The sequence below is a fragment of the Daphnia magna genome, linkage group LG8 (genome assembly GCF_020631705.1).
Source record: "Daphnia magna isolate NIES linkage group LG8, ASM2063170v1.1, whole genome shotgun sequence".
In the NCBI taxonomy this organism is placed as follows: Eukaryota; Metazoa; Arthropoda; class Branchiopoda; order Diplostraca; family Daphniidae; genus Daphnia; species Daphnia magna.
The window spans coordinates 7,335,043-7,348,685 of record NC_059189.1 but is presented as its reverse complement, the minus strand read 5'-3'; the positions used below and the strand labels follow the sequence as shown (position 1 = coordinate 7,348,685).

General features: G+C 38.5%; 1 protein-coding gene across 1 annotated transcript; it reads left to right on the top strand.

Annotated features, from left to right (window-relative positions):
• Positions 1-971: 971 nt before the first annotated feature.
• LOC123475374 lies at positions 972-6,306 on the top strand. The gene is made up of 2 exons (XM_045177979.1): positions 972-5,627; positions 5,677-6,306. The coding sequence occupies exons 1-2, from the start codon at positions 972-974 to the stop codon at positions 6,304-6,306; spliced, it is 5,286 nt and encodes a 1,761-aa protein (XP_045033914.1).
• Positions 6,307-13,643: the final 7,337 nt, after the last annotated feature.

The following is a 13,643-nucleotide window of genomic DNA, read 5'->3' as shown; positions in this document are numbered from 1 at the left end:
TTTGCGGCGAGAAAAGCACATTTCAAATCTCTGCAATTTGGCAACGCCTAAACTTTACTTCAAGTGCGATTCTTACCCCTTCCTTACCGAGTCTTTGCGTGAATCCGTCTGCTAGCCTTCTTGCGACGTTAAGACCACGCTCGTTTTACTGTTGAAACGAGATAGTTACTGTCACGATTATTATACCTTTCTCTGTTTCGTGAAGCCATTTATTCAGTTTGTGAGTATATCTGTTTATAATTACCAATTGCCCGACCTGTCTAATCTATGAATGTGCTTGATCTTTAGTTTGGCTCGTTTTTCTGTTCTGAACTGTCAGTTCAAACCTCATGCTGAGTGCTTTTGCTTGTCTAGCATTGGTAATTATTATGATAATACTTATATTCTATTGTGTATGCTCATTACCGTTTATTTTAGGCTTCATATCTATATTCCCTGTCTGTGTGTGTATTGGTCTGGGTGGCCACTCACATTTTCTCGTGTCATCCGAGGTACAATTCTTCCTTGTTTCCTTTCCGTTCCCTAATTAATTCTTTTTCTTTTGGTTTAGACATCACACGTATGTCATATCCCTGTATGTCGGCACAGTTTGAGTCCCACACATTCTTTCATTTGTGTCGTGCATGACCCAGCAACTTGCGAATAAATTACAGGGGCTGCTTACAACAGACCCTAGAAGGAATTCTGAAGGCTCCCAATTCTTAGCGTCGAAACATTGGTCCTTCGAACCGGAGCCATCCACAGAGATTCTTCTTGGCCTATTCGTCGTCTGAAGTTGATCCTACGTCTATGCTCGTTTTTCCAGAACTTGTCAACGTTCCTGCTGGTCGAACACTGTCGACCATTAGTTCATTCTCTGTCAATTACCTGGGTTGACTCCTTTCTCTTCATTCACTTTCGGAGGAGCTTCTGCTCGCTGTCTCATCTAGCTTCCAGCCAGTTAGCTGTCTACTCTCGCCTCATTAATCAGTATGGCCGGTGTAAATGGAGACAACGAGGTTCCTCAAGAGACGACCACACCTACAACCCAAAGGGACCTTCAAGATGCTGCTACCTGGAAGAAGCAACGCAGTGCCGTACGTCAGCAGATCACCAAGACAATGCGGTACCTAGGCAACCTAGTTACTGACAGAGTTTCCAGAGGATCCATTTCCAGTTTAATGAAGCACCTTGAGACTCTATTGGCCGCAGCCACTAAAATCCATACCAATCTGTCGACAGTCGAAGATCAGGCAGAAAATGATCGTCAAGACGAGTTTCATCTAAAGTACGTTGAGCTTGCTGGAGACGCGTTGGAGAGAGGTCAACAATATTTGAATTCAAGAGTAGGTGAACCTCCCTCTGTGACTGCAGGCAATCGGGCACCATCTATTCCAGCATCCGAGCAAAATCGTCAAGAGGAGGAACGCAAGTTAGCCCAACAAAGAGCAGATGCAGCCGCTCTACAAGCAGACGCAGCCCGTCGTCAAGCCAACGAAGCGTCCAACCGAGCAGATCAGGCCCGACGTGAAGCCACTGCGGCACAGCAAGCATTGCAAGAACTAGATGTTGATGACGATCGTGCTAGTGCAGTTACGCACGTTTCTCAGCGACTTTCTCAACTTGGTCAAGATTGGAGACAGAACCAACGCCGGCTTAATTCTTCGACTTCACCAGCAGCTCCTGACGAGTGGATCGACCGTTATGCCACCGGCCAGCTGAAGCCAAACGTTACGGCGAGTTCCCGTTCTTCAGTCAAGACAGAGTTAGAAATTTATTCCGGAAAGTCCCTCGACTGGTTTGAATGGATAGATTTGTACAGAGCTCTTGTGCACGATTCCGGAAAATCCGCTGGAGAAAAATTGACCATTCTCAAACGTCATCTGAAAGGCGATTGCCTCGACCTGGTTCAAGGTCTCGGAGGTGGCGAGTCAGCCTACATCGAAGCCTTAGTCCGTCTCAAACAGAGCTCTGGCAGACGGGATGTTATGCGAGCTGCTACTCTACAGGCCATCGAGAAAGTGGAACTGAGAAATGACCCGGCCATTTTCAAACGTTTTGCCGAGCGGGTTAGGACTCATCTATTCGATCTCAGCCGTATCGGAGAATCCAACGCCCCAGATTTGATCGAGAGGATTAGCATGAGACTCCAGCCACCAGATCGTTTTGAGTGGAACCGTGGACGACGAGGAGGATTGGAAACAAGAAGTCTCAACGCCTTTGGCTCCTGGCTGTGTGAGAGAGCGGCAGAGTACCAAAATGCATACAGCATTGCATCCGAGCAGGCTTCTTCTTCCGTACTCAAACCACGTCGGTCTCATGCTCGCAGCCACCCTGCTTCATCCACAAAGGCAACTGACAACCACTCAGCACCTAAGGTCACCTTCCGGCCATTCTGTTTCAAATGTGAAGGCGACCACAAATTGGAAAATTGTAGCCGGTTCAAAGCTTTAGTCGTTGCAGACCGAGTTTCTTTCTGCGCCAAGCACAGGTTATGTTTCGGATGTCTGGGAGCGAAGCACTCCGTCCGGAATTGTTTTACGAAGAAGCCATGCAAGATCGCTGGTTGCAGCCTGCACCATCATGAATTGGTTCATGACCCCGATAGACCAGCCACTGTATTCACGCCGCATGCAACGAGGACCGAAATGACAAGAACAGCGACGGCCCACCTCCGGAAGCAGAGTCCACAACAAGTCGCCATGGGGATGATGCGGTTGAGAGTTTCCAGTGCCGATAACGGATCGGTATGGGCGAACGTCTTAATCGACGAAGGGAGCGATTCGACACTTATGCGGCAAAGTTTCGCCAGTGCGAACAAGATTTCCGGTGTTCATCAGATTCTGACCGTGGAAGGCGCGGGCGGTGTAGTAAAGCACTACCGTTCTCAACGTGTTAATTTCCAGATAGACACGGTTTATGGCAAGAAGTTGGATCTCTCGTGTTCTACCCTGCCCACTACCGTCGCGAGTACTACCCCGGTTACAGATTGGGGAAATTTGAAGAAACGTTGGTCGCATCTGGCCGACCTTCCTGTTGGGGAAACGGGCGGCAGAGTGGACATCCTGATCAGCACCGATTACTCGCACCTCATCGTAGCTTTGGAATCCAGAGTCGGAGATGACTACGAACCGACCACCATCAGAAGCAGGCTAGGTTGGATCATCCGTGGTATCGTCAGCGATGGTGCTTCCGTCACAGCCGCCCAGACTCATACCGTCAATAGTTCGACGCAGTTGGATGAGATCGCGGCAGAACTACGCCGTTTCTGCGACACTGAAAATTTTGGAACGGAGTCGAAGACGAAGGGAATGTCAGACGACGATCGACAAGCCATCGCAATTTTAAAAGCTGGAACAAAGAAGCTGGACGTAGGCTACGAGGTTCCCATCACCTGGAAGACGGGGGAGCCAGCTTTAGTTTGCAACAAGCAGATGACTCAACAACGATTCGGTGGTCTACTTCGGCGTTTCAGCAGAGAGCCAGCGTTCGAGAAGGATTACCGTGCTGCCGTTCGGAAAACTATCGACAAAGGATACGCCTCTGTGTTATCTGAAGAGGAAGCGGAGTCCGCAAAATACTTTCTCGCGCATCACGGCTTTTACAAAGGCCCTAAGTTACGTGTCGTCTTTGATGCCGCAGCCCCCTTCCAGGGAAAGTGTTTGAATGACGCCATACTCAGTGGTTCCGCTCTCCAGCCTCCTCTTCCATCCGTTTTAATCCAGTTCCGTGAGGGAGCCAAAGCCTGGGCTTCAGATGTGGAAGTGATGTTTAGCCGTTTTAGGCTTAATCTCTCCGACGCAAACTATTTTTGCTTTTTGTGGCAAGAGTCCCCACCGAAGACTGTCGTTTGCCGGTTGGATCGGTTGCCGTTTGGCGCTACTTGTTCTCCCTTCATCGCCATACAAACCACCCGCCGTGCAGTTTCTGATGCCGGAGTAGGAGAAAAGGCGGTCGAAGCAGTCCAAAGAAGAATGTATGTAGACGATTATTTGGGATCCGCAAAGAGTGCCGACGAAGGCGTAGCAGAAGCGTCCACCGTAAGAAAAGCTCTGGCCGGAGCCGACCTTCACTTTCAAGATTGGATCTCCAATTCAGCAGAATTCGTAGCAGCCATGCAGGAAGAAAAGAAGCCAATTCCGCAAATCTCCAGTCTTTCCGCGGACAGCGAAAGTACGAAGGTGCTCGGTGCGGTGTTGAACACCACCTCAGACGCTCTAGGCTTCCAGATAAATCGCCCGACGGAGGAAGAATACACACGGCTCAGTTTGACTAGCCACGTCGCCGAAATATTCGATCCGCTAGGGTTAGCGGCTCCTATCATCATAAAGGCAAAGGTCCGCCTTCGCGATTTGGTCGTCAAAGGGCTAAAATGGTCCGACCCTGTAGAAGGAGCTGATCGAGCGTGGTGGGAGTCATGGTTCCAGATCGTCCAAGAATTGGCCCATGTGTCCATCGAACGCTGTTTATTTCCAGAAGAGGACGATATCGTCGAGTCTCAGCTACACACGTTTGGAGATGCCTCAGAGGAGGCCTACGCTACGGTGGTGTACGTCCGCAACCAGTACCGCTGCGGTAAAATCATTATCAGAATTGTGAAGGCAAGCAGTAAGTTGGCCCCAAAGAAGAGTCTGTCGGTGCCAAAATTGGAGCTAAACACCGCCCTATTGTCCGCCCGTGTTGCTGCCACCGTCCAGAACTGTCTCACCCATTCCATCGACCGCAGATATTTCTGGACGGACTCCAGTACTGTCCGTAATTGGATAAGAGCAACCGCCTCGTTTTACCAAATCTTCGTCGCCAACCGAGTCGGAGAGATCCAGACGTTAACAGAGAGCGACGAATGGCGTTTTATTCCCGGCAAACTCAACCCCGCTGACGCTGCGACCCGTTCCGCCATCGGAGAAGAGGTATGGCCAAAGATCTGGCAAGATGGCCCGGAATTTCTACTACAACCTGAATCAACCTGGCCCACAGATCTGCCGTGGATGGCCACGACGGCCGAAATCAAAGCCATCAAATTGTATTCCGTCCAGTCCAATCCGGATCCGTTTGGTTGGTCAGCAGTCGGTTTGGACTGTTCTAACCTTTCATCTTTCTTAAAATTAGAAGGGGAAACGAAGAACCTCCTCAAACGATGTCAATCAGAAGCTTTTCTGGAAGACATCACCAGACTTAAACGAGGAAAGCCACTTCGTTCCTCTTCCCATTTACTGGTTTTAAGCCCGACGCTAGACGAAGATGGAATCTTACGTCTCGGCGGCAAGATTGATAGAGCGAAGCTGCCGTACGATGCCCGTCACCCTCCGTTACTGCCCAGCAAGCACCCGCTCACGGAGAAAATAGTCGAAGTCGTGCACGGTCAGATGCATCACGCCAGAACCGACTATTTATTCGCCAAATTGTGTCAACATTTTTTGATCATTCGCGGGCGAGAGCTGGTCAAGAAGGTGCGTCGAATGTGCCCAACGTGCATCAAGGAGAGGGCGGTTCCAGCCGCTCAACTGATGGGCAATTTACCAGCCGTGCGACTTGATTCCTATTCTCCGCCTTTCTTCCACACTGCAGTTGACTATTTCGGTCCTATAGAGACAAGTCCCGGCCGGAACAGAGTGACAAAGCGGTACGGTGCCCTCTTCACTTGTCTGGTGACAAGAGCGGTACATTTGGAATTAGCCGAATCATTGTCATCTGAAGATTTTCTGCTGGTCTTTCGTCGATTCATCGGCCTTTTTGGCAAACCTGCCACCGTCCACTCCGATAATGGGACGAATTTCGTCGGAGCGAGAGCGGAACGATCTTGTTGATCAACTCGAAAAGGACCCGAGGCTGTCGCAGTTCCGAAAAGAAAAGGTGATTGATTGGTACTTCCAGCCTCCACGAGCACCACACTTCGGCGGAGCTCACGAAAGTTTGGTCCGTTCTACAAAACGTGCCCTGTACCAAGCCTTAGATCTGGAGAAGAAAGCTTTACGCTACCCCACGGACGAGATGCTTCGGACTCTATTTGCCGAAAAAGCCGGATTCCTCAATTCTCGCCCTCTGACCTACGCTAGTTCGGATCCGGAGGACTTTCGGCCCTTAACGCCGAATGACTTTTTGAATCGCCCACCTACTTTCGATCTGCTGCCCGGCAAATTCAGTGACGCCTTGCCCCGAGAACGGTTCCGTTACGTTCAGAAGATGGCCCAGTTATTCTGGGATTTATGGACTAAATTGTATCTTCCGACACTAGTCCCGCGAAAGAAATGGCAATCGGCTCAAGAGAACCTTACCGTCGGTGACGTCGTCCTCCTGCTGGATCCTAACCAACCGCGCGGTCTCTAGAAAATCGGCCACGTCAATCAAGTTTATCCGGGAGGCGATGGACTAGTACGCGTCGTCAAGGTGAAAATGGAGGACGGCGAGTACACCCGAGCGATTCACCGCCTAAGTCTCCTCGAGAAAGCTGTCGTAGCCGATGTTCATCCGGAAGAGCCTCATCCATCTTTATCAAAATAGTCTCGTCATTTCATTATCATTCTTTTCTTTCTTTAATTTTCTCATCTGTTCCTTCTTCACTCATCTTGTCGCCTGATGTAACAGATTCGGGGGAGAATGTTGCGGCGAGAAAAGCACATTTCAAATCTCTGCAATTTGGCAACGCCTAAACTTTGCTTCAAGTGCGATTCTTACCCCTTCCTTACCGAGTCTTTGCGTGAATCCGTCTGCTAGCCTTCTTGCGAAGTTAAGACCACGCTCGTTTTACTGTTGAAACGAGATAGTTACTGTCACGATTATTATACCTTTCTCTGTTTCGTGAAGCCATTTATTCAGTTTGTGAGTATATCTGTTTATAATTACCAATTGCCCGACCTGTCTAATCTATGAATGTGCTTGATCTTTAGTTTGGCTCGTTTTTCTGTTCTGAACTGTCAGTTCAAACCTCATTCTGAGTGCTTTTGCTTGTCTAGCATTGGTAATTATTATGATAATACTTATATTCTATTGTGTATGCTCATTACCGTTTATTTTAGGCTTCATATCTATATTCCCTGTCTGTGTGTGTATTGGTCTGGGTGGCCACTCACATTTTCTCGTGTCATCCCAGGTACAATTCTTCCTTGTTTCCTTTCCGTTCCCTAATTAATTCTTTTTCTTTTGGTTTAGACATCACAGGTATGTCATTTCCCTGTATGTCGGCACAGTTTGAGTCCCACACATTCTTTCATTTGTGTCGTGCATGACCCAGCAACTTGCGAATAAATTACAGGGGCTGCTTACAACAGACCCTAGAAGGAATTCTGAAGGCTCCCAATTCTTAGCGTCGAAACAAGTTTATACTTCTACATGTAAACAGAATCAAATATACTTGTATTCTATGTGAATACACTGTTATATTATGAGTTAATACTTCTACATGTAAAAAGAATAAAATATACTTGTATTCAATGTGAATACACTGTTATATTATAAGTTTATACTTCTACATGTAAGCAGACTCAAATATACCTGTATTCAATGTGAATACACTGTGATACCATGAGTTTTAACTTCTAAATGTAAACAGGATCAAATATACTTGTATTCAATGTGAATACACTGTGATACCAAGAGTTTTAACTTCTATATGTAAACAGGATCAAATATACTTGTATTCAATGTGAATACACTGTTATATTATGAGTTTATACTTCTACATGAAAAAAGAATCAAATATACTTGTATTCAATGTGAATACACTGTCATACCATGAGTTTTTACTTCTATATGCAAACAGGATCAAATATACTTGTATTCAATGTGAATACACTGTTATATTATGAGTTTATACTTCTACATGTAAACTGAATCAAATATACTTGTATTCAATGTCAATACACTGTTATACCATGAGTTTTTACTTCTATATGTAAACAGGATCAAATATACTTGTATTCAATATGAATACACTGTTATATTATGAGTTTATACTTCTACATGTAGACAGAATCAAATATACTTGTATTCAATATGAATACACTGTTATATCATGAGTTTTTACTTCTATATGTAAACAGGATCAAATATACTTGTATTCAATGTGAATACACTGTAAAATTATGAGTTTATACTACTACATGTAAACAGAATCAAATATACCTGTATTCAATGTGAATACACTGTGATACTATGAGTTTTAACTTCTACATGTAAGCAGGATCAAATATACTTGTATTGAATGTGAATACACTGTGATACCATGAGTTTTAACTTCTATATGTAAACAGGATCAAATATACTTGTATTCGATGTGAATACACTGTCATACCATGAGTTTCTATTTTCTATATGCAAAGAGGATCAAATATAATTGTATTCAATGTGAATACACTGTTATATTATGAGTTTATACTTCTACATGTAAACTGAATCAAATATACTTGTATTCAATGTGAATACATTGTGATACCATGAGTTTTAACTTCTATATGTATACAGGATCAAATATACTTGTATTTAATGCAAATACACTGTTATACCATGAGTTTATACTTCTACATGTAAACAGAATCAAATATACTTGTATTCAATGTGAATACACTGTTATATTATGAGTTTATACTCCTACATGTAAACAGGATCAAATATATTTGTATTTAATGCAAATACACTGTTATTCCATGAGTTTATACTTCTATATGCAAACAGGATCAAATATACTTGTATTCAATGTGAATAAACTGTTATAGTATGAGTTTATACTTCTACATGTAAACAGAATCAAATATACTTGTATTCAATGTGAATACACTGTGATACCATGAGTTTTAACTTCTATATGTAAGCAGGATCAAATATACTTGTATTCAATGTGAATACACTGTGATACCATGAGTTTTTACTTCTTTATGTAAACAGGATCAAATATACTTGTATTCAATGTGAATACACTGTGATACCATGAGTTTTTACTTCTATATGCAAACAGGATCAAATATACTTGTATTCAAAGTGAATACACTGTTATATTATGAGTTTATACTTCTACATGAAAACAGAATCAAATATACTTGTATTCAATGTAAATACACTGTTATATTATGAGTTTATACTTCGACATGTAAGCAGAATCAAATATACCTGTATTCAATGTGAATACACTGTGATACCATGAGTTTTAACTTCTATATGTAAAAAGAGTCAAATATACTTGTATTCAATGTGAATACACTGTTATGCCATGAATTTTTAAATCTATATGTAAACAGGATAAATATACTTGTATTCAATGTGAATACACTGTTATATTATGAGTTTATACTTCTACATGTAAACAGAATCAAATATACTTGTATTCAATGTGAATACACTGTTATATTATGAGTTCATACTTCTACATGAAAACAGAATCAAATATACCTTTATTCAATATGAATACACTGTGAAACCATGAGTTTTAACTTCTATATGTAAACAGGATCAAATATACTTATATTCAATGTGAATACACTGTTATATTATGAGTTTATACTTCTACATGTAAAAAGAATCAAATATACTTGTATTCAATGTGAATACACTGTTATACCATGAGTTTTTACTTCTATATGTAAACAGGATCGAATATACTTGTATTCAATGTGAATACACTGTTATATTATGAGTTTATACTTCTACATGTAAACAGAATCAAATATACTTGTATTCAATGTGAATACACTGTTATATTATAAGTTTATACTTCTACATGTAAGCAGAATCAAATATACCTGTATTCAATGTGAATACACTGTGATACCATGAGTTTTAACTTCTAAATGTAAACAGGATCAAATATACTTGTATTCAATGTGAATACACTGTGATACCAAGAGTTTTAACTTCTATATGTAAACAGGATCAAATATACTTGTATTCAATGTGAATACACTGTTATATTATGAGTTTATACTTCTACATGAAAAAAGAATCAAATATACTTGTATTCAATGTGAATACACTGTCATACCATGAGTTTTTACTTCTATATGCAAACAGGATCAAATATACTTGTATTCAATGTGAATACACTGTTATATTATGAGTTTATACTTCTACATGTAAACTGAATCAAATATACTTGTATTCAATGTCAATACACTGTTATACCATGAGTTTTTACTTCTATATGTAAACAGGATCAAATATACTTGTATTCAATATGAATACACTGTTATATTATGAGTTTATACTTCTACATGTAGACAGAATCAAATATACTTGTATTCAATATGAATACACTGTTATATCATGAGTTTTTACTTCTATATGTAAACAGGATCAAATATACTTGTATTCAATGTGAATACACTGTAAAATTATGAGTTTATACTACTACATGTAAACAGAATCAAATATACCTGTATTCAATGTGAATACACTGTGATACTATGAGTTTTAACTTCTACATGTAAGCAGGATCAAATATACTTGTATTGAATGTGAATACACTGTGATACCATGAGTTTTAACTTCTATATGTAAACAGGATCAAATATACTTGTATTCGATGTGAATACACTGTCATACCATGAGTTTCTATTTTCTATATGCAAAGAGGATCAAATATAATTGTATTCAATGTGAATACACTGTTATATTATGAGTTTATACTTCTACATGTAAACTGAATCAAATATACTTGTATTCAATGTGAATACATTGTGATACCATGAGTTTTAACTTCTATATGTATACAGGATCAAATATACTTGTATTTAATGCAAATACACTGTTATACCATGAGTTTATACTTCTACATGTAAACAGAATCAAATATACTTGTATTCAATGTGAATACACTGTTATATTATGAGTTTATACTCCTACATGTAAACAGGATCAAATATATTTGTATTTAATGCAAATACACTGTTATTCCATGAGTTTATACTTCTATATGCAAACAGGATCAAATATACTTGTATTCAATGTGAATAAACTGTTATAGTATGAGTTTATACTTCTACATGTAAACAGAATCAAATATACTTGTATTCAATGTGAATACACTGTGATACCATGAGTTTTAACTTCTATATGTAAGCAGGATCAAATATACTTGTATTCAATGTGAATACACTGTGATACCATGAGTTTTTACTTCTTTATGTAAACAGGATCAAATATACTTGTATTCAATGTGAATACACTGTGATACCATGAGTTTTTACTTCTATATGCAAACAGGATCAAATATACTTGTATTCAAAGTGAATACACTGTTATATTATGAGTTTATACTTCTACATGAAAACAGAATCAAATATACTTGTATTCAATGTAAATACACTGTTATATTATGAGTTTATACTTCGACATGTAAGCAGAATCAAATATACCTGTATTCAATGTGAATACACTGTGATACCATGAGTTTTAACTTCTATATGTAAAAAGAGTCAAATATACTTGTATTCAATGTGAATACACTGTTATGCCATGAATTTTTAAATCTATATGTAAACAGGATAAATATACTTGTATTCAATGTGAATACACTGTTATATTATGAGTTTATACTTCTACATGTAAACAGAATCAAATATACTTGTATTCAATGTGAATACACTGTTATATTATGAGTTCATACTTCTACATGTAAACAGAATCAAATATACCTTTATTCAATATGAATACACTGTGAAACCATGAGTTTTAACTTCTATATGTAAACAGGATCAAATATACTTATATTCAATGTGAATACACTGTTATATTATGAGTTTATACTTCTACATGTAAAAAGAATCAAATATACTTGTATTCAATGTGAATACACTGTTATACCATGAGTTTTTACTTCTATATGTAAACAGGATCGAATATACTTGTATTCAATGTGAATACACTGTTATATTATGAGTTTATACTTCTACATGTAAACAGAATCAAATATACTTGTATTCAATGTGAATACACTGTTATATTATAAGTTTATACTTCTACATGTAAGCAGAATCAAATATACCTGTATTCAATGTGAATACACTGTGATACCATGAGTTTTTACTTCTATATGCAAACAGGATCAAATATACTTGTATTCAATGTGAATACACTGTTATATTATGAGTTTATACTTATACATGTAAACTGAATCAAATATACTTGTATTCAATGTGAATACACTGTTATATTATAAGTTTATACTTCTACATGTAAGCAGAATCAAATATACCTGTATTCAATGTGAATACACTGTGATACCAAGAGTTTTAACTTCTATATGTAAACAGGATCAAATATACTTGTATTCAATGTGAATACACTGTGATACCATGAGTTTTTACTTCTATATGCAAACAGGATCAAATATACTTGTATTCAATGTGAATACACTGTTATATTATGAGTTTATACTTATACATGTAAACTGAATCAAATATACTTGTATTCAATGTCAATACACTGTTATACCATGAGTTTTTACTTCTATATGTAAACAGGATCAAATATACTTGTATTCAATGTGAATACTCTGTTATATTATGAGTTTATACTTCGACATGTAGACAGAATCAAATATACTTGTATTCAGTATGAATACACTCTTATGCCATGAGTTTTTACTTCTATATGTAAACAGAATCAAAAATACTTGTATTCAAAGTGAATACACTGTTATATTATGAGTTTATACTTCTACATGTAAACAGAATCAAATATACCTGTATTCAATGTGAATACACTGTGATACCATTAGTTTTAACTTCTATATGTAAGCAGGATCAAATATACCTGTATTGAATGTGAATACAATGTGATACCATGAGTTTTAACTTCTATATGTAAAAAGGATCAAATATACTTGTATTCAATGTTAATACACTGTAATATTATGAGTTTATACTTCTACATGTAAACAGGATTAAATATATTTGTATTTAATTCATATACACTTTTATACCATGAGTTTTTACTTCTATATGTAAACAGGATCAATTATACTTGTATTCAATGTGAATACACTGTTATATTATGAGTTTATACTTCTACATGCAAAAAGAATCAAATATACTTGTATTCAATGTGAATACACTGTTATACCATGAGTTTTTACTTCTATATGTAAACAGGATCAAATATATTTGTATTCAATGTGAATACACTGTTATATTATGAGTTTATACTTCTAAATGTAAACAGAATGAAATACCCTTGTATTCAATGTGAATACACTGCTATACCATGAGTTTTTACTTCTATATTTAAACAGGATCAAATATACTTGTATTCAATGTGAATACACTGTTATATTATGGGTTAATACTTCTACATGGAAAAAGAACCAAATATAATTGTATTCAATGTGAATACACTGTTATACCATGAGTTTTTACTTCTTTATGTAAACAGGATCAAATATACTTGTATTCAATGTGAATACACTGTTATATTATAAGTTTATACTTCTACATGTAAACAGAATCAAATATACCTGTATTCAATATGAATACACTGTTATATTATGAGTACATACTTCTACATGTAAACAGAATCAAATATACCTGTATTCAACATGAATACTCTGTGATACCATGAGTTTTGACTTCTATATGTAAACAGAATCAAATATACCTGTATTCAATGTAAATACACTGTGATACCATGAGTTTTAACTTCTATATGTAAAAAGGATCAAATATACTTGTATTCAATGT

Bases quoted from the DNA above. Each gene is read 5' to 3' on its own strand.
- LOC123475374 (XM_045177979.1), top strand. From the start codon at position 972: ATGGCCGGTGTAAATGGAGACAACGAGGTTCCTCAAGAGACGACCACA. The intron at 5,628-5,676 runs GTGACAAGAGCG...TGTCATCTGAAG, and splicing joins GTGCCCTCTTCACTTGTCTG to ATTTTCTGCTGGTCTTTCGT.